The 26,830-nt window shown below is 42.0% G+C and overlaps 1 protein-coding gene across 4 annotated transcripts in view; it reads right to left on the reverse strand.

Moving 5' to 3' along the window:
- Positions 1–5,217: 5,217 nt before the first annotated feature.
- Positions 5,218–26,830, reverse strand: part of CD84 (CD84 molecule) — a 46,244-nt gene continuing 24,631 nt past the window's right edge. The window contains exons 2-8 of one of the 4 annotated variants that reach the window (XM_023554169.2): positions 26,456–26,797; positions 17,217–17,468; positions 16,718–16,837; positions 16,048–16,080; positions 14,438–14,535; positions 13,431–13,493; positions 5,218–11,810 (exon numbers count right to left, since the gene is read on the reverse strand). In XM_023554169.2, coding sequence (XP_023409937.1) covers positions 11,745–11,810; positions 13,431–13,493; positions 14,438–14,535; positions 16,048–16,080; positions 16,718–16,837; positions 17,217–17,468; positions 26,456–26,797 — 974 coding nt within the window. In that variant the 3' untranslated portion in view covers positions 5,218–11,744. Of the gene's footprint in view, positions 11,811–13,430; positions 13,647–14,379; positions 14,536–16,047; positions 16,081–16,717; positions 16,838–17,216; positions 17,469–26,455; positions 26,798–26,830 lie in introns of those variants that run through there. The other 3 variants (XM_023554170.2, XM_023554171.2, XM_064282805.1) reach the window with 3 other exon arrangements.

Below are 26,830 nucleotides of genomic sequence, written 5' to 3' on the forward strand. Positions count from 1 at the left end.
TTTCTCTCTAGGTGTTCTATCAATTACTGAAAGTGATGTATTGAATCCTTCAACTACTATTGTAGGATTGTCCTATTTCTACCTTCGATTTTGTCAATGTTTACTTCATATTTGGGGTGGCTCTGTTGTTAGGCACATATATAAGTGTTATGTTCTTAATGAATTGACCCTTTTATCATTATATAATGCCCTTCTTTGTCTTTTATAACAGATTTTGGCTTATAGCCTATTTTGTCTGATATAAGTATAGCCACACATCTCTCTTTTGGTTACTATTTCCACGGAATTTTTTTCCATCCTTCCATTTTCAACCTTTTGTGTCTTTGGGTATAAGATATATCTCTTGTAGATAGCATATAGATGGGTCATCATTTTTAATCCTTTCTGAAAGCCACTCTCTGCCTTCTGATTGGAGAGTTTAATACATTGACATTTAAGGTAATTACTGATAAGGAAGGGCTTACCTCTGCCATTTTGTCATTTGTTTTTTGTGTGTCTTATACCTTCTTTTTTCTCATTTTCTCCAATATTGTCATCATTCATGTTTAGTTGATTTTTTTGGTAGTGAATCATTTTGCTCTCCTTCTTCTTTCCTTTTGTGTATATATTTTAGATATTTTCTTTGTGGTTACCATGAAGATTACATTAATATCTTAGATTTATAACAACCTAGTTTAAATTGATACTAACTTAACTTCAGTAACATGTAAACCCTTTAATCCTACCATTCCTTCCTCCTCCCCCTTATGCAGTTGTTATCTTTATACATTATGAGCCTACTCTAATCAAGAAATGGTGGGAAACCTCCCAAAACCCAAGTTCTTAGATGCCAGTCAAGGGCCAACTTTGTAAGCAGGTCTTTCAAAGGATAGCAGCCTCAGGCCTGTCTGTTAACTCTTTTCTCACAGGAGGTAAAATTAATAATATTTTTCTACTGCATTCCTAATCAAGGGTTTTATAGAACGGCACTGGGTTGGTTTTTATCAAGGAAATAAACTTAAGAGTAAATAAAGTGATATTTTTGTCATTGCAACATGTATCAAAGGATTGCCACATTAAAATGTAAAGAAGTTAAAAGTTGCACAGACTCTTGCATTTTCATTAATTGATCAAATATTATACATTGAGGACTTTCTTTGTACTGTGTACTGTGGGTACAAATTGTGAGCAAATCCAGAAATGGTCTGTGTCATGATGGAGCTCACAGTTCAGTGGGGACAGAGAGACATTAATCAAATAATCTTACGGAAAAATATTTAAAGACAAAATTTGAAAATTGCTCTGAGGAAAAGAGGCATGGTACAATGAGAGCAAAGAGGGGTGGTGACTACTATCTGGAGCACCAGGGAGGACTTCCCCCAGGAAGGGACATTTGATCTGAGTTCTGATGGCTGAGTGGGTGATAACTAGGTGAAGGTGTGTATTGGAGGTAGTGAGGGCAATGAGGGGGAGGTAAGACATGTAAGATAGAGGGAGAGTCCTAGCGCCGACGAGTAGATTAAATCAAATGAAATGTGCCATCAGAAGGCACTGGAAAAACACTATCCAAATTTTTGTGAATATTAAGTTGGAGTATAAATATAATAACTGTTATTGTTGCTGTTGTTATTATTGTCTCATGTGGTGGCTGTATCTGCTCACAGAGTTTCTGTACAGGGCCTCTGTAATTCTTGAGGTAGCAGTTTAGTTTTAGCCCCACAAGAAGAGGATGAGGTGATGTAGCTGCGGAGCTGGAAACCAAACACACCTGCAATGAGTGGTTCACAACAGAGGATCTGGGGCTTTTTTATAAGCAGGGAGTAAAGGAAGTGGCTTCTTAGGTCTTGCAGCTTCCATTTCCTCTCACAGGCAACACCATTTAGAAAGTCACTTTCCCTTAGGGTTTTGTAAAAACATGCTGAGGTCCTGAGTCAAAGAGACCCACAGCCTCATTCTCTTCACTGAAAAGTCTGGTTCTTTTATCCCTTTCTTGCAAGTGGCACTGTGGGTCACTCATACAATCCCTACTCTCTGATTTCCTAGACTCAGACTCTGGAAGTTGTTTCCAGTGCCTCCCATTCCCTCTCTTGGTACTCTGGACCCTAATCTGAGTTCAGTTCAACAAACATTTATTAGCCTCTAATAGATTTTGAGGCATTGAGGTTCAGTGGCAGAATTCTTGACCTCCATGCAGGATACACCCAGCCTTAATTCCTGGCCGATGTACCTCATGTACAGCCACCAGCTGTCTGTCAGTGGAGGCTTGCATGTTGCTATGATGCTGAACAGTTTTCAGCAGAGCTTTCAGACTAAGATGGACGAGGAAGCAAGGCCTGATGATCCACTTCGGAAAGTCAGCCAGTGAAAACCTTATGGATCACCATGGTCTCACCCCTAAACCCTCATGGGGATGGCACAGGACCAGGTAGCATTTTGTTCTGTTGTGCACAGGATCACCATGAGTCATGGGCTGACTTGATGGAAGCTAACAAAACAATAGCAATACTAGTGATTGGCTCCTGTGACGGAGTGCTGTGAATAAAAAGATGAATGAGACAAAGCTCCTGCCTTGGAGGGGCTTACAGTTTTGTGATGGAGATGAGCCCCAAAACATGTGACTTAAGTACCCGATTTCCTTCTCTCTAGATGATTAAGGTAGAACCCCCTTCTCTCTAGCCACATGATTCTGCTCCACTCTGGTTTCCCATTATTTCAGGCATTTGTACTCCCTGTCTTTTGCTTCTCAGTCCTCTCCCAGGGTCCCAGTCATCTCTCCAACATTGAACCTCCTTTTCTCCCTTCTCTGCCTTCCCATTCTTAATCCCTTGGTCTCCTTGTGTCTACTCAGGGTTTGGATTTTCAGGCTGCACAAAGTCTTTATCATGCTGACTATCTCCTTTGCTGTCTCAGTTACTTTATCTCTTGTCTGAAAACAGAACAAAGTAAAACACAAAAAGAATATATGCATTATCAAATAATATTTATTATGTTTACCTGATGAAATGGAGCCTGTAGCCCAATTTCTTAGACACTTACAAGGGAAAATATATGAGCAATATTTTATTAATGGAAATTTACAACTGCATGAAATTGAAGATGACTTGTAGAGAGGATGAGATATCCTGGCTTCTGATATTGGTTCAGCAGCATTCGCTACTAGTAAGCATAATCTTCATGTTTACATTAATTAATTAATACAATAAGCAGTTTTTGAGGATCTAAGGTTTATCAGATACCGGGGACACAAAGATGAGGAAGAAAGGTCCCTGGCCCCAAACAACTAATTGCCCAGTAGGAGACAGTTAAAAAAATACCACAGCTATATAAACATCTTAGGATGTAAAAAGTGCTACTACTATTCACTTCTTTTATAGAAGCTGGACTGTATGAAGAAGAACTCAACATCAGGACTGGAGAAGACCCATTAACAACCTGCCATATGCAGATGACACAACCTTGCTTGCTGAAAGCGAAGAGGACTTGAAGCACTTCCTGATGAAGATCAAAAACCATGGCCTTCAGTATGGATTACACTTCAACATAAAACAAAAATCCTCACAACTGGATCAATAAGCAACATCATGATAAATGGAGAAAATACTGAAGTCAAGGATTTCATTTCACTTGGATCAACAATCAATGCCCGTGGAAGCAGCGGTCAAGAAATAAAACGACATATTGCGTTGGGCAAATCTGTTGCAAAAGACCTCTTTAAAGTGTCAAAAAGCAAAGATGTCACCTTTAGGACTAGAGTGCACCTGACCGAAGCCATGGTATTTTCAATCTGCTCATATGCCTGGGAAAGCTGCACAATGGTTAAGGAAGACTGAAGAAGAATTGATGCCTTTGAATTATGGTGGTGGTGAAGAATAACGAATAGACCATGGACTGCCAGAAAAACAAACAAATCTGTCTTGAAAGAAATATAGTCAGAATGCTTCTTGGAAGCAAGGATGGCGAGACTTCATCTCACATACTTTGGACATGATATTAGGAAGGTCCAGTCCCTGGAGAAGGACATCATGTTTGGTAGAGAGCGAAATAGAGGAAGACCCTCAATGAAAAGGATAGATACAATGGCTGCAACAATGAACTCAAGCATAGCAACAATTGTGAGGATGGCTCAGGACTGGGCATTGTTTTGTTCTTTTGTACGTGAGGTCATTTTGAGTTGGAACTGACTTGATGGCACCTGACAACAACAACACTAAGCACTTGTATACTAAATGCTGTAGGAGTGTAAATACCAATTGCTGTCGAGTCAGCTTTGACTCCTGGCCACCTGATGTGTATCAGAGTAGAACTGTGCTCCATAAGGCTTTCAAAAGCTAATTTTTTCAGAAGTAGATCTCCAGTCCTTTCTTCTGAGGCACCTCTGTCGACTTGAACCTCCAACCTTTTGGTTAGCAGCTGAGCTCTTATGTATTTACACCACCCAGGGATTTCAGGAGTGTAAATCGGGAGCTATATATTTAGCTTTTGGTGGGAGGTTTGCTTTGGGAAGTACACACAGAGGAGATGTTCGATCTGGTTCTTGAAGTATGAAACAGCCAGAGACACAAGGGCAAGAAGGGCATTCCAGGCAAAGGACACAAAATGGGCAAAGGATTTGGTGGGAAAGAATTTAGGGGACTCACAGACCTGTGATAGTTCTGTCTGACTGGAACCTAGGAAGTGGGCAGGAGAGGGGACAGGAGGATCCGAGGGGTCAGATTGCTAAGGAGTCTAGTCCTGTAGGAAAAACTTTTCAGTAAGGGAATGGAGTGATAAGATTTGTGTTGTAGAGAGATTGCTTTTTGTGTGATAGCAGCCCAGGCAACATGATGTGGGAATGATCTGAAGAAGTAGGCATGGAGAAGGAGGGTGCATTTTAGAATTAGGTAGATTGAGGGGGTGCAGCTGAAAGGAGCCATGGAGTTGGAATTGACGGTATCTAATGGACTCTGGTGGCCAGTGGTTAAGAGCTACGCCTGTTAACCAAAAGGTCAGCAGTTTGAATCCCCCAGCAGCTCCCTGGAAACCCCACAGGGCAGTCTACTCTGTCCTATAGGGTTGCTAAGAGTCGAAATTATCTCAGCCGCAATGGGTTTAATGGTCCCTGGGTGGCACAAATGATTCAAAAGTTTGGTGGTTTGAATTCACCTGGTGACACTGTGAAAGAAAGACCTGATGATTTGCTTCTGTAAAGATTTCAGCCAAGAAAACTCTGCGGAGCATCTCCTCTGTAACACAGGTATCTCCATGAGTCAGAACTGATGCAACGGCAATGTTTTCTGTTTTTTTTTTTTTTAATGACTGATTGGATGTGGATATGGAAACCCTGGTAGCATAGTGGTTAAGAGCTATGGCTGCCAACCAAAAGGTCACAGTTCAAATCCACCAGGCACTCCTTGGAAACTGTATGGGGCAATTCTACTCTGTCCTATAGGGTTGCTATGAGTTAGAATTGACTAGACGGGAACGGGATTGGATATAGGGGGACGTTAGGGTGACAGGTAAGAAAGAGGGAGGAGCTTGGGTAGATGCCAACTAGTGAGGGACCCTAGAGTAGCAATTCAGCACACAGCCCCTGGAGTTGGAAGTCCTTGGGTTGAACCCTGGCTTTTCTATTTACTTGGATGACTTACTTAGCCTTTTTGTGACTCAGTTTCTTAATTTGTAAACTGGAAGATGATAGTATCTATTTCAGAGGGAGATGGGTTTTAATGAATTTCTTTTGGGTTTTAGGTGAGTTAGTACATTTGAAACTTTAGGACAGAGATTGGTACATAACAAGCACTCAATAACTATTAGCTATTACTATTATTGCAGATCATTAACTAGGATGGGGAAACAGAAGGAAAGCATGTTTGGTGGGGTGGTGATGGTGATCATGGAGAGACCCATAAGTTCAATTTTGAGCCCACTGAGTTTGAGGTGACTTTTAACATTCAGGGGGAGATGGCCTATTAACTGTTGGAAATATTGGTTATAAATGAAATGGTTGAGATTATATGCATTTAAAAAATTCCCTGACAGATAACTTATGTAGTTATTTGCCTACAGTAAGACCTCAAGAGAAAAACCTGTATTTCTCATTTGCAAAGATATGGCCATTTTCTGATCATATAGTTGGTACAGTCCAAACCCATAAACTTGAGTAGGGGTGTTCAGAACTGTCTGGGCAATCAGCCAGCGAGAGTTAATACTTATCATCCGAAGAGTGGCTAATTATGTTCCCTTATAAATTCTCAAAGTAAATTTCCCAAAGTCAGCACGTCTTTAGAGAATGTACTGATCATTATTTTATTTCCTCAAATCAGAGTTGAGGATTCTAGCTAATGGTCTTTTCATATGTTTTGAACAACAACCAAGGGAGGACACTTGGCCAGGGGCTCATTAAAATCTCAAGGTACACAGCTGATTTTGAAGCATCAGAAACAGTGCAGCAGAATTCCCCAAATTCATACCCTTTCTTCCTATCCTACTCTTCCTGTGATGTTAGTAGTCAGAATTCACACTGTATTTCTCTCGTTTTGTAACAACTCATCAGAAGTGCTGATGAACAGGATCTCTTGCTTGCTATAGAACCAGCTCTCTCAAAATGCAGACAGAGGGCTCTATCCAATCTTCTTTAATAGATATTTCCAACAGGAAAGTTGAGTGGTTACTCAGATGACAACAGGATCAATATTTAGTGCCTTTAAAATATTATTATACACACCTATTTATGCAACAGACATTTGTGACCCACCTATTATGCGTTGAGTAAAGTGCTACACACCTGGGACAAAATGCCAGGTGCTGGGAATCTACAACAGGTAAAGGGAGGCGGTGTGGCAAAGTGTAAGTGCATGGCCCTTGGTGACGATGGTCTTGAGTTCAAGTCCTATCTTCCCAATGTTCTGGCTTTGGTAAGTAAGATATTTATTCTCTTAGTCTTCATGGACATAGAAGAATTAATTTTTACCTTACAGGGTTGTTGGGAGTGTGGACAGTACTGTATAAAGCATCTAGTAAGTAAACTCTAAATTAGTTATTAATTTGGCACAGAAATTCAACTCTAATTATTACAGGCTCCTTGCCCTTGAAGAGCTCGCCATTTTAATGATTATTAATATTCAAACACAGCCTCGCTCTCTCAGTCTAGTTGGAGAGACAGGTAGAGCATCAGATAATTAGAGTGTAATTAGAGTGAGTGAAATAATACAGGGTCCCAGACATTGCATATAACAAAATAGATCTGAATTTAGGAGGACTGAGAGTTAAAAGTTGGGTATATACAGCATTAATATAGCATCGTATCAGCTGCACATCTATTGCAAGAAGCTTATTTCATAAGTTTGGATTAGCATCTTACGAAGGTTTCAGACCTATCAGAATAGCTTGGATAGCTAGCATTGACTGAAGGCACTGCCACGTGCAGGCATATTCTTGCACCTCTCATAATCCCCACATTAACCCTACAAGGTGGAAACTATTATTAGTGCTATTTTACAGATGGGCAAACTGAGGCACCCAGAGGTTAAAATAACTTGGCCAAGGTTACATAACTACTAAACCAGGATTCAGAACCAGGCATTCTAACAACAGAGCCTGTGTTTGGGACAGCTCATTACACTTCTTCCTGCGGCTTTTGTTTTTTCCAGGTTCACCTTACAACTAGTGGAGATTGTCGCTAATTACTCTTAAGAAAATTATAAAATCCAGAGGAATTCAGGGAAAACTCAGGGAAGAAAAGCAGTGGATCTGGAAGAAGATATATCCCAACCCACTGCCGTTGAGTCGATTCCGACTCATAAGACAGAGTAGAACTGCCCTATAGAGTTTCCAAGGAGCGCTTGGCGGATTTGAACTCTTGGTATATATAGCACTTAACCACAGGGTATATATCCCAGCCGTTGCTTTTTTCCAGGTGGAACCTAAGAGGTGCTCACAGTTGACTCAGCCCAGACCCACCAGGCTCGTTCTTACCTAAGCCCAGTTTCCAGAGATGGCCCAGCCAAGCTTTGTCTTGTGACTTATAAACTCTTGTAGCTTACAGTGTTTTAGAGATTAAAAAAAAAAATCGTATTTTCAGCCAGCCGCAGTTTCTTCTCCTGAGGGCTATTTGCTGCAACAATTCTCATTTTCTCAGTTCCCCGCTAAGGAAGCACTGAGAGGCTGAATGACTTGTCTGAAGCCAGTGGTAACTTGAAGGCAGAGGAAGGATTGTCCTGGTTTACTGGTGCTTTCCATGAGAGGATTGCCCTGGGATTTCAATTTTGTTGCACGCACATTTTAACAGCTGGAACATCTTGGTCTGGTACAAGATCCTGTTTCCTTGAAAGAGTATTTTGGTTTTATAGTACTGCTGGCCACACTCTAGTTAGTCTGGAAAGTTATGAAGGGGAAAACAAGATTACACTCATTTTACAGAAAAAGAACCTGAGAACTGATACCTAGTGAATGGGGTAAATAGCTCACGTCTTCATAAATCAGAAGATTCACAGGAAAGAAGCAATACATAAGAGCAGGGCGGTCCTGAACCCTCGAAGCCACCTTCAGAATTCCTTGGCACCGGCTTAATCCAATTTCACTCTCCTGGAAGCCCTAAGAAACTCTTGCTCCGGATTCATTATTATTATTATTATTTTTGGTGCTACATACTGGGACATTACTTCACACACACACCAGTTGCTGTCAAGCTGACTCCAACTCATGGCAAACTCATGTGTGTCAGAGTAGAACTATGCTCCATAGGGTTTTCAATGGCTGAGTTTTTTGGCCTTTCTTCTGAGGTGCCTCTGGGTTGACTTGAACCTCCAACCTTTCAGTTAGCAGCTGTTAACTATTTGTACCACCCAGGGACTCCACTGGGGCCTTAGGACACTAAGGATTTGACTGAATGAGCTCATCAGCGAGAGGCAAGGATGTTGCAGAGTGATTCCCCAACTCATCTGCAGGGTGAGGAGTGATTTTATTTCTAGGGAAACTCGGCCCGTTCAGTATCACTTTGGAACTTTTCCATCCTTTATGTCCAAGTCTCTTTATTCCTTCCTTCCTGCCCCTCCCCAGGACATCTGCCTTTCACCTCCTCACACATGGTTCATTGCTTTAGTTGACCTCTTAGTTGGCCTTTCTAACTGGGTGTCTTTTCTGTCCAATATGCCCTTTCATGAGAACAGGCTCTGAAGCCTACATCTTGATATTTAATGCTTACTATAATTTGACTTCATTATGTGACGCTGAGGAACAATACTGAGTCTACCATGAACTGCCAGAAGAACAAACAAATCAGTCTTAGAAGAAATACAACTGGAATGCTCCTTAGAAGCAAGGATAGTGAGGCTTTGTCTTGCTTAGTTTTGATACAACATCCTGAAAGACATCATGTTTGGTAAAGGGTCAGCCAAAACAAGGAAAACCCTCAATGAGATGAATTGATACAATAACCTCGACAAGACTGAAACGTATAGATCATGAAGATGGCACAGGACCGGACAGCATTGCATTCTGTTATACATAAGGCCATGAGTTGGAACCAGCTCGATGGCAACTAACGACAACAAATGTTTATCGGCTTCTTTCTACTTCTGCTTCTAACAGTTTATTGCTCACAAACTGGGTACAAGATGCTATGGTGGATGCAGAGGTGAATAAAGATAGGAATAAGTCATGGATCTTGCCATCAAGTAATTTACAAAGTAGTGTCGGAAACAAATAATAATCTATACTGTAAGACACAATGAGTTACACTGATGGGAAAAAACAAAACAAAACAAAAACCAAACCCATTGCTGTAGAGTCGATTCTGACTCATAGCAACCCCGTAAGAGTAGAACTGTCCCACAGAGTTTCTAAGCAGTGCCTCGTGGATTTGAGCTGTTGACCTTTTGGTTAGCAGCCATAGCACTTAACCACTATGCCACCAGGGTTTCCAGTGATGGAAGGGCTGGGAAAAAAAATGAGTACAGAGTCATGATTAATTTTGACTGGTGATACCAGGGAAAGGTTCATAGAGGAGGTGACATCTGAGCTGGGCATTGAAGGATGTACAAATGGACAGGGTTTGGGGGGTGCATATTCCAGTTCAGGTACTATGCCATGCATAGGCAAAGGACTGTCAACACGTATGGCATGTTTGGGAGGTGCCCTAGGTATACCACACAGATCCAGGCCTCTGCTAGTTTTTTTCATGCTTCCCTCTCTTGAATGCCTCTGCCTTCCTCATTCTCTGTCCAAATTCTATTTATCCTTCAAGGCCCACCTTCAGCCCTGCCTCCCCCACAAGATGTCTTCTGACTGCTCTAGCTCATGACTCTCCTTGCAGCATGCAGTTTGGGATTTAACTGTAGTGTCTATACTGGAATTGCCTCCACAGGTAGACAAAGGCAGACATTATATCCATCTTACACTTTGGGGCCTGAGGCCTTAACACAGTGTTAATGGCAGTTGGTGCTAGATGGTTCTATGGGTCCATACCTTCATTTTGCCTCAATGCAGCTTATTTCTGCTGTTTAGCCTGGAATTGTTCAAGGGAGTTTAGGATTTAGCTGGTTATATTTGATAACACTTAAGGGAGTTAATTCCGCAAATGACCATGTGAATGTCCTGTTCAGCTGTGGGTGATCCCTTCCCAGTGCTGGTAACCAGAAGTTAACGTCTGTGTAAGGCTGGTTGTGTTTTTGTGGGTGTTGCAGGGGTGGGGACACCCAATCTCAGCTTGAGCCTTATGGCTCTCTGGGCTGAGCCTTAGGAAATAGAATAAACCCTGGTAGTTTCATCATCCACACCATAATCTTCCAAGTTCTCTCTGTGGAATGACTGCTTCCTTCAACGTCTCTTGTTTTGATGGCTGGGTTATACCTAAAAAACAACCTAGTTCCCCTAAACTGCCTTGAAGTGCTTCTCAATTTCTTGTGAAGAGTAGGGGAACTGGGTAAGGCTTCTACTTCTTGCTGAGGCTGCTTGGAATGACACAGAAGGAGACTTTGGCCAGAAAGAAAACCTTACTTGGCTTCTGAAGAAGAGCCTGGAGAAAAGTGCTGCAGCAGTACAGTCCCTACAGAAAGAGATTTCTCATTTGGAGAGTGTCTCTGCACGGCTGAGATCCACAACTGTTACAGCCATGCCATCACGTGTAGTTGGGTTGGTTGAGCACAAGCGTTCCTGGGCAAAGGGGCTTGGAGAGCTGACATACAGCACCCATTCTGCTTGCCAAGCCATTCACTTGGGTGTGGAGCTGCCTCTGCCCCAGTGGAAGGGTGCCATTTCCTAATTTGCTTAAGCTGCTGTGTGGACTAGTGGAGACCATACATCAGGGCTCCTCACACAGTGTGAGCAGTTTCCCAGATGGTGTGCCATGGTATATTATAGGTGTGCAAAATATAGATCACCTCCACCCACAGGGTTGCTGAGCAGGGTCGTCAGCTCCAGTCACAAGAAGCCTCCAGGCATGTGCAGTCTACATACATCATAAGCAGTCTTGATTGTTTACCCTAGTGTGCCATAAAAAGATTATTTTCTATGTGTGCTACGAAGTGAAGAAGGTTGGGAAGTACTGTGCTAGGGAATCTGCCTTGTCATTCATCCAGAAGGGAGCCGTCTTAGAAAGGGTGCCAGCCCATTTGTCCATCTAGGCACAAGTTACGCCCAGCTACAGAGGGTTTCCTGCTTCGCTTGCATGTTGGAATGTGGGGATTTGCAATCTTCCAGTAAGACCTGGGCAGAGGATCTGGGTCCAGGACACCTGCCAGTAGAGTTGGTTGTAGTTCAGTTTCTGGAGAGAAAACGCTGCCTGGAGCCTAGATCACAACTTCATAGTTTGAAGTCCCAAGAGGTTTTCTGTCACATGTGCTGCTTTTCCCCATCTGTGCACAAGAGGGAGATGTGAGGACATGTTTACCAAAAGGTGCTGCTGAGGAACTCCAGGCCCATGGGGTACCCAGGGGAGATAAGCAAATAGCGTGGTGATGCCTTTGACTTCACCGGTGCTGGGGAAATCTGGAGTAGCAGATCCTTGTCCTCTGCTGAGTCCCACACCTCTGCTCCAGCCACCCCACTTGAGAACCCTTGGTCATTCAACTTTTTAGAACAGAAAAGAGAAGGAGGAGGGAAGGGGGTGTTATTTGGCATTGATTTACAATACAAGCTGAAGAAAAATTCCAGGCTGAATCTACCTGCCTTCCTTGTTCCTAAGTGAGCCCTAGTTCCTTCTGTACCCCAGTAACTCCACCTTTGCCTGTGCATGGTGGTGAGTCACTAGTAATGTTTCATGTGTTCTGGTCACTTAGAGTGTTACAAACAACATTCCCACTGATTTAAAGAGTCTTAGGGTTTAAATTACACAATAAGTAATTCAACTTGTCTGTAAAGATTTATTTTGAAATGCTTCAATCGAGGACCCCCTAATTAAACCCTCAAATCTAGTCCTTTCCAGCTGAAAAGTCAGGTTACTCATCTTCCTCCCACTCTCCTTCAGATCCTGGCTCAAACATTTTGGGTACCTGGCCCCTTACTCCTTGCTTCTCCTTCCCCTTTCCTCCTCCTCTTCTTTCCTCACTCCTCTCGTTTTCCTCTTCCCTCTCCTGATTACTGAGAAAGCAAAGGTCCTTCGGCCTTATTCTCCAGGACATTTAGTTGATCTTTAGATTCCAGCTGAACTCTGCTTCAAGTCCCTCTTCAAATGAAGTGGCACCTCCTTGCTTATCCAGCTCCTAGACATCCTCACTATGGCCTTGTAGAATTAGCTCTTAATTCTTATTTATGGATCCATTTGAAACCCTTTCATTTCCCTTTTCCCCAGACTCCTGGGTTCGAATGTATCTTTCATTATTAACTTCCTGTCTGGTAGCCTAGCTATTAAAAAGGAACATTTACAAAGGATTCACCAAGAGGCCTCAAAGGTGTCCTCCCCACTGTAGCAGAAGTGAGAACCCTCAGACGGTGATGACCCCTTACTGAATCCCCAAAATGCAAAGTCTTTGACAGAGCTGGGTTTATCTTCCCTCTTTGCATATTCCAAAGAGGGAAACTGAGACCTAGACCACTACACATGGTTGTGCAAGTTGTATACTGTGAAAGGGCCGCTGAGAGAAAAATTGGGAACTGAAATTCAGCCTTTGTTTCACTTGCTAATTCACACACCTGGTGTGAGGCTGTGTTTGCCCAGAGTAGGGCACCCCTGTTTCCTAATTGCCAAACTATGACCTACCACTGGCCCTGAGTGTCATGCAGGCTGGAGTTTCTACGCTGTAGTTCAAACATATGGAGGCTCCCGCACTTGAAGGGAGAGATCAGTATCCTCATCAGGCCAACTTATGGATGGCCGTGGACCTGGGAAGCAGGGCTCTGTGCGTGGATGAAAGCAGCCATAAACCAAAGCCCTAGACAACTACTCCTGAGAGGTACAGAGAAGAGTCCCAAGGGATGGATGGAAGAGGTACAAACTGAATGGATGTAACAGGGGTAAGGAGCCAGAAAGGATTTACCTTATCAGAGCACTGCACTATGGAATAAATCGTGTTCACTGTCTCTTCTTTGGAGGGAGGCACCTGTAAAAACACCCGTCTTCCCCTAAGTGAGTGTGCCCAGGCCAAATCTTATGAGTCCCACTTCCCATTTCTGTCCCTGCCCATCACCCCTCCCTGGCCCTACTTTTACTAGGCAGCCTCCTGTCCTGGCTTCAGCTCTGGTTCCATTCAGACCTGTTAGAAAGGATCAGGATCAGGTAGGGGGAGAGTGAGCAGCAGCTGAGCAAGACCTTCAGGCAAATACCTCAGGAGCCAAGAGGAGGGGTCTACATGGTTCAGACTGAGTCTTGCTCAGTCAACATATTAGCTTTCCATGGGCTCTATGGATCCAGGTGCTCTATCAGTCCAAACACAGTGCTAGATTGACCAGACGGACCTGTTTACTCCTTCAGTCCTTGTAGATTTGTGGGGAGCAGGCTGGTGGAGGCACAGGGGAAGGACACGTTGGAGAATCCTGATCCAGAGTGGAGGTAAGGGAGGGGCAGGCAGGTGAAAGGCAGGTGGGAGGAGGGAGTACATGACAAAGTGACTTGGAGTCTGAGGAAAGTAAGCTGCTGCCAGCTAAGAAAATCCTTCAAGGGGGATTGTGTCCGTTCTTTGACCTCTGAGAGCCCTTAGCAACCTGCTCACCCTGTCAGTGGCCACATAACAGCTCTCAGCTCACTCCAGGGCTTCCTTGTTTGGCCCCCATAGGAGCTACTCCAATCCTAGTCATGACTTTCCTCTAACATTGCAGCCAGGGCCTCATCCCCTGGAGGCTTCCATGGGGTGACAGTTGACTTGGTCCCTGTCCTCACAGAGAGGCTTGGGGCATCATTTCCCCAACAGTGATATTTCTTGGTTGGACCCTCCAGACTCCCATCTGTGGCTGCTGTCAAAGCTACACCAAGCAGAGGTCAATAGTTACCCTTGACTCCCTGTCCTAGGGCGCAGGGGATGGTGGTCCCTGAGTAGCATCAGCTCACCTTGGGCTGGGAGATTTCATCATAGATTCTGGTCTCTCCTGGCTGGGTGTCTCTTGGAACCGTGATTTGTTCATACACGATTTTCTTTGAAACAGCATCTGTGTCACACACACACATACACAAAAGGCACACAACCACAGTATATGAAAGGTAGATGAATTTTTAGAGATTATCTATTCTAATGCTTCCTTTTTAAGATGAAGAAATAAAGGTCTTAAGCCGTCAATGACTCCTAAATTTTCTTGACTCTGAATCGAGAACTTTTTCCAATATGTCTTGCTCTAGTGACCTGTACTTACCTCCTTCCATGTCCCCATCCAAGGTATACTGGCTCTGACCTCATCTAGATTAAGGCCTGGAGCTGCTCCCACTCTGCCTGGTGCCCACATTCAGGGGTCTCATCCCTCTTGAGAAGGATGCGTGGGTCCTCAGGCTGTCGCTTCCTTGTCTTGGAATTGTATGTGTAGAGGAGGCATCTGGGTCAAGCCTCACCAGAGATCAGTGAGAATTCTCTTCTATTCTAGAGGCTAAAGAAAATTCGCCCAAGGCCTCGTGTTTGCCATCAAAGGCAGCTCTTCCACCCAGGGTGGAATCCCACTGCACTTAGTGACACTGGCTTTTAGCATTGACTGCATTAAACAGCTAGTTGGCTTTTCATGTGAGTGTCTTAATTTCTTAACTATCTTGTATCTAGTTACATGCTGTGTTGGAGTCTTCTGGTACACACCTTCCTATTACTACTTCAAAGTTGAGCTCATAGTGATGCTCCACAAACATTTATTACTTGCTAGATTGATTCACAAGGTCTTTAAACATTTATTAAGCTCCTTCTATGTGTCAAGCTCTGTGTGAGGTTGCAAAGAAGCAAACAGGAGAGATAAGTTCCTATTTCTAAGAACTCATTGGCTGATAGAGGCATTCATCCCAGCGTACTCTTTTTCTTTGGTATGACATGGGGCCAAGTTGAAAGGAGATGGCAAGAATTTGGGGCCTTTGTATTCCAGGGCACCTTAACATATTCACAAGTAACAGACCCAGTGAGCTGAGCAATGTCACGGGGCTCCAATGTTTCAGAGTCTAGTCCCATCCCAACCCCTGGTCCAGGCTGGCCTGGACTGAGTACTCCCTCTTATCTCATTTATAGATGCAAAGAATAATCCTTTTTCCTCCCCAGGAGGCTGTCAGGGATGAGGACAGATGTCTTCTGAGGGACCCTGCAGATCACCCATGGCCTGAGCAGGCCATGCAATTCTCCCCATCGTGAGGCCATTTGAGTTCTATCACAAGCCCCCTTCCCCTAGGAGGCCTCCTTCTGTGCTATGTCCAGGCCTTTCAATTATAATAGCTAACATTTCGTGAGTGCTTAATATGTACCAGGTGGCAGATCAATTATTTTGTATGGGTAATTCCCTTTAGCCCACTTAATAATATGGAGCAGGCCTTATTATTGTGCTGATTTTACAACTGAGAAAACTGAGATTTACAGTGATAAAATAACCGGCCTAAAATCCCATAGGTTCATTCCAGGCTGACTGCAAAACACATGATTTTAGTCTTAACCCCAATCCCTTCCAATTGTTACCTAGGTAACATTGTGGCTGAGGACTTACCAGAGCTGTTATTGGAGGGCTTCAAGGAGGAACCTGAGGAATCAGACCCAAAGGAGAGTCAGAAAGATGGAAGCAGAGATAGAGCCTCTCTACGCCCTCACTTGTTATTGTGATTGGTGGAAAAGGAAGTGTTTGGGTGGACATGGGAGGAGGTGGAATAGCAGGGTTAATGATTTGCCCAAGGGCCCAAGATCAGGTATTCTGAATTGAGAATGGCATAATTACAGAAGAATCCAGAGGGGTTTAGAGGAATCTAGTGACGGCCATCGAATGCAGAACAAGTACATGTCCCTCGATGACTCTCCAAGAGTCATACTAGAGTTAGAAGTGACCCTGGAGACCCTCTGGTCCAAACATCATTTCACATATGATGACACTGTGCCAGAGAGGTAAGACACTCATCCAGTGAGGCACAGCTTGTTAATGACAGGACTGAACTAGAACTCATGTTCTGAGTCCACCACACTGGTGATCCTGGGAACAGATTCTGGAAGCCATTCAGGGTACTGTCATGCAGTTCTCAGAGCTATCCTTCTGGGAGGCAGTGATGGGGTGGGGTGGGAGTTGCAGAAGGAACTAAGGACCTCTCCACATCACCTTGGGTACATGACTTTTGTTTCAGGAAGAAGGAAGGGGCATTTCCACATTTTACCATCTGGTAAAATCCTACCTTGTCTTCTCTTGTACAAATGGAGCAAAAGCACTGGAGATAGAATGAGAACAAGCAAAAGGGACACAGCCAGCACACTCAGCAACCCAGTGTGGTAAGTACGAAGGCTCATTGCGGTTTCTGCAAATAGAAGATACAATGAGTCTTGACTTCCCAGGAAATGGACCCAAGGGGCTGGGTGGGCTTGGCTGCGCTCAGGGGTACCATCACAATTGGGTTCCTTCCTGGGGAGTACCAAAGCTCCTAGGGAAACCGTACTTTCTGCTGTTAAAAGCCAGGATTAGGAACTCAGAATCAGAGGGCCATGCCTCAGAACACCTTGAAATGCCTGGCATCGATCAGAAGGCTTTGGGCTCTTTCCCAGTGGGCTTACTGGGAGGAGAAGCCCTGAGGGACCAATTCTGGCATAAGGAGGTACATTCTCCCAGAGAATGGGGCCCAAGTTCAGGTCTTCAGAGTGATTTCTGAGGCTCCAGGGAGGCTAGACAGAGCTGGTTACCTGTACAGAGCTGCTGGGCGGAGATGGAGTCAGAGTTGTTGCTGACAGGATTCCAGGCTGTACAAGTGTAAGTCAACTCTTGGTCCTCAGAGGTCTGGAAGATTCTAAGGACATTACCCTCTTCTCCCAGGGGACTCCATTTGTATGTCACATCCTTTTCTTCTTTCTCCACAGAGCAGGTCAGTGTGACATTACAGGAGCTGTTCATAGATGTCATTAAACTCTGTGTAATTTTTGGCTTCCCAAGCCGACCTATGAAGGGAAAACGCACAAGCGAGTAGTGAGCTGGAGCCATTGTACCAGCTTGTAAGAGCCCATTGTTAAATTTTCAGGAATTTTGCAAGATGGTTGTTGAACACAAACATCATTAAAAATTAAAAACTTACAATTAAATTATATTAAAAACAAAGGTAACAAATACTCAAAACTCCTCAGTTCTAATAATTTTTTTGACATTTGACTATTGTTTATGTTCTTGAGGTTATGTACATCTTTTGTATTGGCCCTTTGTAATGGTGTACTTCTGAGCCGGTCTTTCCAACTCTGCGTGTCTTGAAATCAGCCACAGAAACTGGCAAATGCTACAAACCAGGGCTTGATTTACTATTTTATTGGCGGTCTCTCTAGACTTACAAAATGTTATTAATGCAGATTGAACTCAAAAGTAGATCATGTCTGTAGCCATGATATTGTAAATCGCACACACACACACAAAGTCCAGTATTCAAAAACTTTTATCCAATTCAGCAAAGATGTCGCTCATGTCATTGATGAACAAGCAAAGTTCCAATATATATACATGTCTTTGTTAAATCACTCTTTTCTTATTTTGTTGTTGTTGCTGTTTGGTGCCGTCAAGTTGGTTCCGACTCATACTGACTATATGTACAACAGAACTTAACACTGCACGGTCTTGTGCCATCCTTGCAATCATAGCCATGCTTGAGACCATTCTTATTAACTTAAATGACAACATTAACTAATATTCATTTTGGAACTACACTCACTCATTAATTGTAACCATAGGTTGGCTAGGGATATAAGTGTTTGGAAAAGTAAACAAAAGCATTTTGTAACAATCAATTGGTTATATGGAATTTACAATAAAGAATATTGTATATTTTATTATCATTATGAAATTGTGTTCTACAAAACTTTATATCAGTAAAATCTATAATAAATTTATATGCCCTATCCGAAAGGTCAGCAACTGGAATCCACCAGCTGCTCCTTGGAAACCCTATGGGGGCAGTTCTATTCTGTCCTGTAGGGTCGCTATGAGTTGGAATTGACTTGATGCCAATGGGTTTGGTTTTTTAAATATATATATGTGTGTGTGTGTGTGCTATTGACCATATAATGGCTACAGACATGCCCTACTTTTAAGTTTAGTCTGTATACAGGCACACATGCCATGGAGAGCTAGTCGAACATTTATCAGCCCACTGCTGCTGGAAGCAATCCTTTAAAAAATTTTTTTTGGTTCTGTTTTCTGGTGTATGTGTGTTTTCCTTAAGTTTTTTTGTTCTGTTTTGTTTTAAAGTGTCCATGGTGAAAAGCTACTTCTTTACAAGTCAGTTTTTTTAAATGCAGCTCTAACTCATGGTGACCCCATGTGTTACACAGTAGAACTGCTTCATAGAATTTTCTTGGCTGGATCACCAGGCCTTTCTTCCACACTACTGCTGGGTGGGTTTGAACTGCCAACATTTAAGTTGGTAGTCGAGAGCAAATTGTTTGTACTACCTAGGGTTACTACTAAAAAATAGTCATGTTTAGGCAAAAGGACAAATATTGTTTAAGACCACTATTATAAGATCTTGAGAAATAGTATAAACTGAGAAGAACACATACTTCTGTGGTTACGAGGGGGGGAGGGAGGGAGGGTGGGAGAGGGTTTTTTACTGATTAATTAGTAGATAAGAACTGCTTTAGGTGAAAGGAAGGACAATACTCAATACATAGAAGGTCAGCTCAACTGGACTGGACCAAAAGCAAAGAAGTTTCCGGGATAAACTGAATGCTTCAAAGGTCAGCGGAGCAAGGGCGGGGGTTTGGGGACTATGGCTTCAGGGGACATCTAAGATTGTTTTTCTAATGTTGAACCATCCTTGTATACCTGGGTATGAATCCCACTTGTTCATGGTGAGTTATTTTTTTGATATGTTGTTGAATTCTATTGGTTAGAATTTTGTTGAGGGTTTTTGCATCTAAGTTCATGAGGGATATTGGTCCATAATTTTCTCTTTTTGTGGTGTCTTTACCTGGTTTTGGTGTCAGAGTTATGCTGGCTTCATAGAATGAGTCTGGGAGTATGCCACCCTCTATGCTCTGAAATACCTTTAACAGTACTAGTGTGAACTCTTCTTTGAAAGTTTGGTAGAATTCTCCAGTGAAGCCGTTGGGGCCAGGGCTTTTTTTTTTTTCTTGGGAGTTTTTAAATTACCTTTTGAATCTCTTCTTTTGTCATAGGTTTATTTAGTTTTTCTGCCTCTGTGTTAGCTTAGGTAGGTAGTGTGTTTCCAGAAATTTGTCCATTTCCTCTAGGTTTTCAAATTTGTTAGAGTACTGTTTTTCATAATATTCTGTTATGATTCTCTTAATTTCAGTTGGGTCTTTTGTGATGTCCCCACCTAATTTCTTATTTGGGTTATTTGCTTCCTCTCCAGTTTTTCTTTTGTTAGTTTGGCCAATGGTTTATTGATTTTGTTGATCTTTTCAAAGAACCATCTTTTCGTCTTAACTCTTTCAATTGTTTTTCTATTATCTATTTCATTTAATTCTGCTCTAATTTTTATTATTTCCTTTCTTCTGGTACCTAAGGGCTTCTTTTGCTGCTCTCTTTCTATTTGTTCAAGTTGTAGGGATAATTCTTTGATTTTGGCCCTTTCTTCTTTTTGGATGTGTGCATTTATTGCTATAAATTTACCTCTGAGCACTGTTTTTGCTGTGTCCCAAAGGTTCTGGTAAAATGTTTTCATTCTCATTTGATTCTGCAAATTTCTTTATTCCATCCCTAAGGTCTTCTATAACCCAGTAGTTTTTGAGCAAGGCATTGCTCAGTTTCCATGTGTTTGATTTTTTTTTTTCCTTGCTTTTTCTGTTATTGATTTCTACTTTTGTGGTAAGAAAAGATGCTTTGTAATATTTTGATGCTTCAGATTCTGTTAAGGCTTGCTTTATGACCTAATACATGGTCTATTCTGGAGAATGTTCCATGTGCATTGGAAACGAAAGTATACTTGGCTGCTGTTGGGTGGAGTGTTCTGTATATGCCTATGAGATCTAGTTGGTTGTTTGTGACTTTCAGATCTTCCATGTCTTTTTTGAGCTTCTTTCTGGATGTTTTGTCCTTCACCGAAAGGGGTGTGTTGAAGTCTCCTACTGTTATTGTGGAGCTGTCTATCTCACACTTTTCAATGCTGTTAGAGTTTGTTTTATGTATTTTGGAGCCCTGTCATTGGGTGCGTAAATATTAATTATGGTTATGTCTTCCTGGTGTATTGATCCTTTAATCATAATATAGTGTCCTTCCTTACCCTTTGTGGTGGATTTTACTTGAAGTCTATTCTGTTGGAAATTAATATTGCCACTCCTGCTCTTTTTTGATTGTTGTTTGCTTGATATATTTTTTCCTCCTTTGAGTTTTAGTTTGTCCCTTTAAGTCTAAGGTGTGTCTTTTATAGGAAGTATGTAGACGAATTGTGTGTGTGTGTGTGTGTGTTTTAATCCATTCTGCCACTCTCTGTCTCTTTATTGGTGCATTTAGTCCTTTTACATTCAGCATAATTATTGATAGGTATGAGTTTAGTGCTGTCATTTTGATCTTTTTTTGTGTGTGTCATTGACAGTTTTTTTGTTACACTTAATTTTCTATACTGAGCCATTTTTCTTTATGTATTTTCTTTTCACTTTTTTCATTGTTGTTGGTTTTGTATTTGCTGAGTTTTTATGTTTTTCTTTGTGAATTTCTTTTGCTTTGGTTTTTATTGAGACTTTATTTTATTTTTTCTCATTTTGATGAGTAGGTTGTTAACTTTCTTCGTGGTTACCTTGAAATTTACTCTTATCTTCCCAGGTTTGAACCAGTCTATTATTACTTGGTATCACCTTGCCTTCCTCTCCATTAGAAAGTTCTATACCTACACTGTTTATTCCTTCTTTTATTGTTCTGACGTTGTCATTTACAGATTAACCTCTCTGGCCCTGTTGTAGTTCTTTTGGTTTTGGGTAGTTCTTGAGAGTTCATTTCCTAGGTTGGTATCTGGCTGGTACAATCTTGCATCCTAGATCCAGGCTGTGGTCTGATGTTGTTTGTTCTCAAAATATGTCATCCCATATGTTACCCATAGCCTTCTTGCCTGCATGGTTTCTGCCGAATAATCAGAGCTTAGCCTCATTGTTTCTCCTCTGTATGTGACTTTTTGTTTTTCTTGAGCTGCTGTCAGGATTTTTTGTCTTTGGTTTTAGTGCGTATGATTATGATATGCCTCGGTGATTTTCTTTTGGGGTCTATCCTCCATGGGGTTCGCTGAGATTCTTGGATAGTCAGCTTTTCATCTTTCATGATATTAGGGAAGTTTTCTGTCAGCAACTTTTCAATGTTCCTCTCTGTGTTTCTGTTTTCTCCCCCTGTTCTGAACCTCTGATTACTCGCAAATTTTTGCTTTTGATTGTATCCTACACAATTCTAAGGTTTTCTTCATTACTTTTTCTGCTTTTTCCTCAAAGAGGGTTGTATCCAAGTGTTTGTCTTCTGCTTCGCTGATCCTGTCTTCCATCATTTCAATCCTGCTCCTCAGCCCTTCTATAACACTGCCCATCTCTGAAATCTTGTCGTTTAACTTTTGGATTTCTAGTTGTTGTTTTTGTGTGATTTCTAGTTGTGAATTTATTTTGGCATTTTGTTCCTGTATTATTTTCCTGAATTCTTCCATTTTTTTGTCATTATTTTCCACAAATTTTTCTGCCTTTTCCATGAGTTTGTCTGTTTTTTCCTCATTTTTGTCTACTTTTTGCTTCATCTCTTGGATAGCTCTGAATATTAGATATTTGAATTCCCTATCAGGTAGTTCTAGTGCCTTTTCTTCTACTGGAAAGTCATCTGGTGTTTTATTTTGGATGCCTACTGGAACCATCCTGCCCTTTTTCTGAGCGGGCAGGCTGTGCGTTCTTTGTTGTTTAGTCATCTGTAGTCATGATACTTTTCACCTCCTTGTCCAATGGGCAGGGCCAGTTGCTCAGTTACAGTGCAGCAGGGCAGGTCCAGCTGAAGAGGAGGGGTTGGGATGGGTTGTTTGTGGCATGTACTAGGGCTGACAGGGTGGGTCCAGAATTAGTGCTGGGTAGGTTCCAATAGGCAGTACCTGTGCTGCTCGGGGGTGTGATGTTCAGTGCCTGGTGCAGCTAGGCAGGAAGGAGGGGGGAGATTGTGATGTGTGGAGCTAATATGGGTATAGGAAAGATGAGAGAGAGGAGAGAGAAACAGGAGCCAAAAACAAAGAAACAAACAAAAGAAGTGCTAAGGGAGCTTGAGTTTGGAGTGATGAGAAACCAAGAAATGGAGAAAAGCAAAAAGGAAAAAATAAAGAAAGAAAAAGGAATAAGAAAAAAAAAAACTAGACAAAAATTTGGAAAAAAGAAAAGCCCCCAGGGGTCCCACTGGTGCAGCTGCAAAGATCAGGAAAGTGGCTTCTAGCCTGCCCAGTATAACCTGGTTAGAGGGGGTATAGATGTCACCTAGTGCCAGGTATTCAGAAGACAGGAAAAGAAGGTAAGTACTGAGAGACAAGAACTGAGAAATGAAGAAAGACAGAGAGGAAAAGAGAGAAAAAAAAAGAAAAGAAAAAAGAAATGCCTTCAGGGATCCCACCTACCTGGCTGCATGGATTGGGGAATTGGCTCCTAATCCATGCAGTGCAGCCCTGCTAGAAGGGGCTCCCAAGCCACAAGAAGAAAAGCAAGTGAATAAACCAAACAAAACAGAACAAAGCAAAACAAAACACAGAAATAAAAAAGTCCCAGGGATTCCATCAGTGTGGTATCACAGGCTGGGGGAGTGGTTCCCCAGTCAAGTCATGCTTCACAGCCTTTCAAGAGGAGGCAAAGATGGCATATGGAGCCAGGTGTTTGAGAGAAAGGAAGGGGAGGTAGTGGGAGGCATGGAAGAAACCAAAAGAAATGGAAAAAAACAACATCAGCAACAGACAAATGGCACTCAGAGAGTAGGCTAGTGTGGGCGGGGCGAATCCTAGTGGCCTGGGGCTGAAGCAGTTGCCTCTGGGCCAAGAGAGTGCAGCCAGTGGGAAGCAGAGGAGGCCGGGGGGAGGGGCGAGGAGGAAGAGTGGGGTTCAGGAAAGTGTGTATTGCTGGTTACCAGGTGCTCTGTCTCCTGCTCTGAACTCTGTGAAGCTGCTTTCCCGTACTCCCTGTCCACTGATCTCTGATGTGGATGGGACAAATCCAAGTGGCACGGATGCTGCACTTTCTGGCAGGCCAAGCCATTGCTGCCAGCCAGGAAGCACGTAGGTAGAGCAGCGGGGAGAGGATGGGAAGTTGGAAAGTGTGTATCACTGGTTACCAGGTACTCTGTCTCCTGCTGGGAGCTCTGTGAAACTGCTTTCCTGTGCTCCCTGTCTGCTAATGTCCGACAGGAGTCCAAGATGATGAATCCATGCTGTGTTAGCTGATAGTGGACCTTGCACGTATCTCTCCTATTCTCTGTAAGTTTCTTATTCAATTTGTGCTTGGCTGAGTTCTTTATCTCTTCATTTGACACTTCAGGTTCCAGGGCTGATGTTTGTCTCTGTTTTACTTAGTTTTTCAGGTCTTTGCTGTGGAGGGTCGGCGTGGTGCTTCTGTCTATGGCACCACGTTGGCCAGAAGTCCTGCATGCTTTTCTTTTGATTTGTAGGATTGTTAGTTTCCTTTGTGGTTACCTTAATATTTATCCCTATTTTTCTAAGTTTAAACCAATCTTTTATTTCTTTATATCGCCTTGACTTCCTCTCCATATGAAAGATATATGACTACTTATTTTAATCCCTCTTTTTTGTTTTAATGTTGTCATTTTTTACATACTGACATCTCTGGTTCCCTATTTTGAGTGTCTTAGCTTTGATTTATTTTTGTGACTTTGGTCCTTTCTTCTGGGTGGATATCTGGTTGCTCTGTTCTGTGTTCCAGTCTTGGTTGTTATCTAATGTTATTGATTTTCTAACCAGAGGACTCCCTTTAGTACTTCTTGTAATTTTGGTTTGGTTTTTATAAATTCCTTAAACTTCTGTTTATCTGAAAATATCCTAATTTCACTATGATATTTGAGAGACAATTTTGCTGGATATATAATTCTTGGCTGGCAATTTTTTTCCTTCAAGGCTTTATATATGTCATCTCATTGCCTTCTTGCCTTCATGGTTTCTGCTGAGCAGTCTAATCTTAGTCTTATTGACTGTTCTTTGTAGGTGACTTTTTGTTTATCCCTGGATGCTCTTAAAATTATCTTTGGTTTTGGCAAGCTTGATTATAATCTATCTTGGTGACTTTCTTTTGGGATCTACCTTGTGTAGGGTTCAATAAGCATCTTGGATAGATATCCTCTCATCTTTCCGATATCAGGGAAATTTTCTGCCAACAAATCTTTAACAATTCTCTCTGTATTTTCTGTTATCCCTCCCTATTCTGGCACTCCAATCACTCAGGTTATTCTTCTTGATAGGGTCCCACATAATTCTTAGGGTTTCTTCATTTTTTTTTTTTTAATTCTTCCATCTGATTTTTCCTCAAATAAGTTGGAGTCAAGTGCTTTATCCTCAAACTCACTAATTATGACTTCCATTGCCTCAATTCTACTCCTATGACTTTCTATTGAGTTGTCTAATTCTGAAATTTTATTGTAAATCTTCTAGGTTTTTGTTGGCTGTCTCTCTGTGGATTCTTGCAGCCTGTTAAATTTGTCATTATGCTCTTCTATAATCTTCTTAAGTTCCTCTGTTGCTTTGTTTGTGTGTCCCTTGGCTTGTTCTGCATTTTGCCTGATCTCCTTCCTGATCTCTTAAAGAATTCCATATATTAATCTTTTGTAGTCTATCTCTGATAATTCCAGGAAATTCTCTTCCTCTGGAAGATTTCTTGATTCTTTGTTTTGGGAGCTTGTTAAAGCCATCATGGTCTGCTTCTTTATGTGATTTGATATTGACTATTGTCTCCAAGCCATCAATGTTATTATATTTATTTATTTTATGTTTGCTTACTGTGTTCTAGCTTGTTTTATTTTGTTTTGATGTGCCCATATATGCTGCTTGTGTGAGCTAGTTTGACTATTGATGCCTTTTTCTAAAAATAATTTTTATTGTGCTTTAAGTGAAAGTTTACAAATCAAGTCAGTCTGTCACACAAAAACTTATGTACACCCTGTTACATACTCCCAATTACTCTCCCCCTAATGAAACAGTCTGCTCCCTCCCTCCACTCTCTTTGTATCCATTTTGCCATCTTCTAACCCCCTCTACCTTCTCATCTTCCCTCCAGGCAGGAGATACCAGCATAGTCTCCAGTGTCCACCTTATCCAAGAAGCTCACTCCTCACCAGCGTCCCTCTCCAACCCCTTGCCCAGTCCAATCCATGTCTGAAGAGTTGGCTTCAGGAATGGTTCCTGTCCTGGGACAACAGAAGGTCTGGGGGCCATGACCACCGGGGTCCTTCTAGTCTCAGTCAGACCATTAAGTCTAGTCTTTGAAGTGCATGTATAACGGATGAAATCTACGCAAGCTCTGTAGAGTGGACCAGTGTCAGTTTCCGGCTTTTGACATTGCACTGTAGCTATTTAAGATGTTAACATTGAGGGAGGCTGAATGAAGGGTGCACAGGACCTCTCTGTATATTTTTTGTTTGCATTTTTCAATGAATCTATAATTATTCAAAATAAAAAGTTTTAAAAAATCAAGCACTTTGTATACATTTTCTCAGTTAATTACACAATAACTCTGGGATATAAGTACTGTGATTATTCCCATATTACAAAAAAGGGAAACAAGGTCCGGGTACAAATTGTTAAAGGAAGATTACATAGCTAAAAACTGGCAAAGCCTGGACTAAACTAATGCCATGTTTTCTTTATAAATGTCAATGATAGTAAGAAGATTTAGGGAATCTAATTGTTATAAACACAGATGTTCTGTAGATAGTAAATTTGCAATGTAAAAACAAACAAAAAGCCCTCTGCCTTCCCACAACTTACGGTAGACTTGAAGGTTGTAGTTCTTGGTGATGGTGTTGGCAGAGGATCGTATATTTATGTCTGCTTGGTAGAACCCTGCATCTTCCATCCTCAGATTGCTGATCACCAGGTTGTAGTTCTGACCTGAGACATTTAATCTCTCATAATAATTTCTGTGAGTCACAGTAACTTTAGGTGCTATTCCTGCGTCTCCTGGTTGCACAAAAGCAACAGACGTTTTGGAAGTCCAAGCAATGTTGATAACTTTTTGTGGTTCTTGGATATTTATGGGGAAAGTAACTGACTCTCCAAGAGTCCCATTCACCACGAGGATGTCTGTTTCTTTTCCAGTTGCTTGTGGCCCTGAGGAGACAAATAGAAAACTGTAGACGTCTG

The sequence above is a fragment of the Loxodonta africana genome, chromosome 3, assembly GCF_030014295.1.
Source record: "Loxodonta africana isolate mLoxAfr1 chromosome 3, mLoxAfr1.hap2, whole genome shotgun sequence".
In the NCBI taxonomy this organism is placed as follows: Eukaryota; Metazoa; Chordata; class Mammalia; order Proboscidea; family Elephantidae; genus Loxodonta; species Loxodonta africana.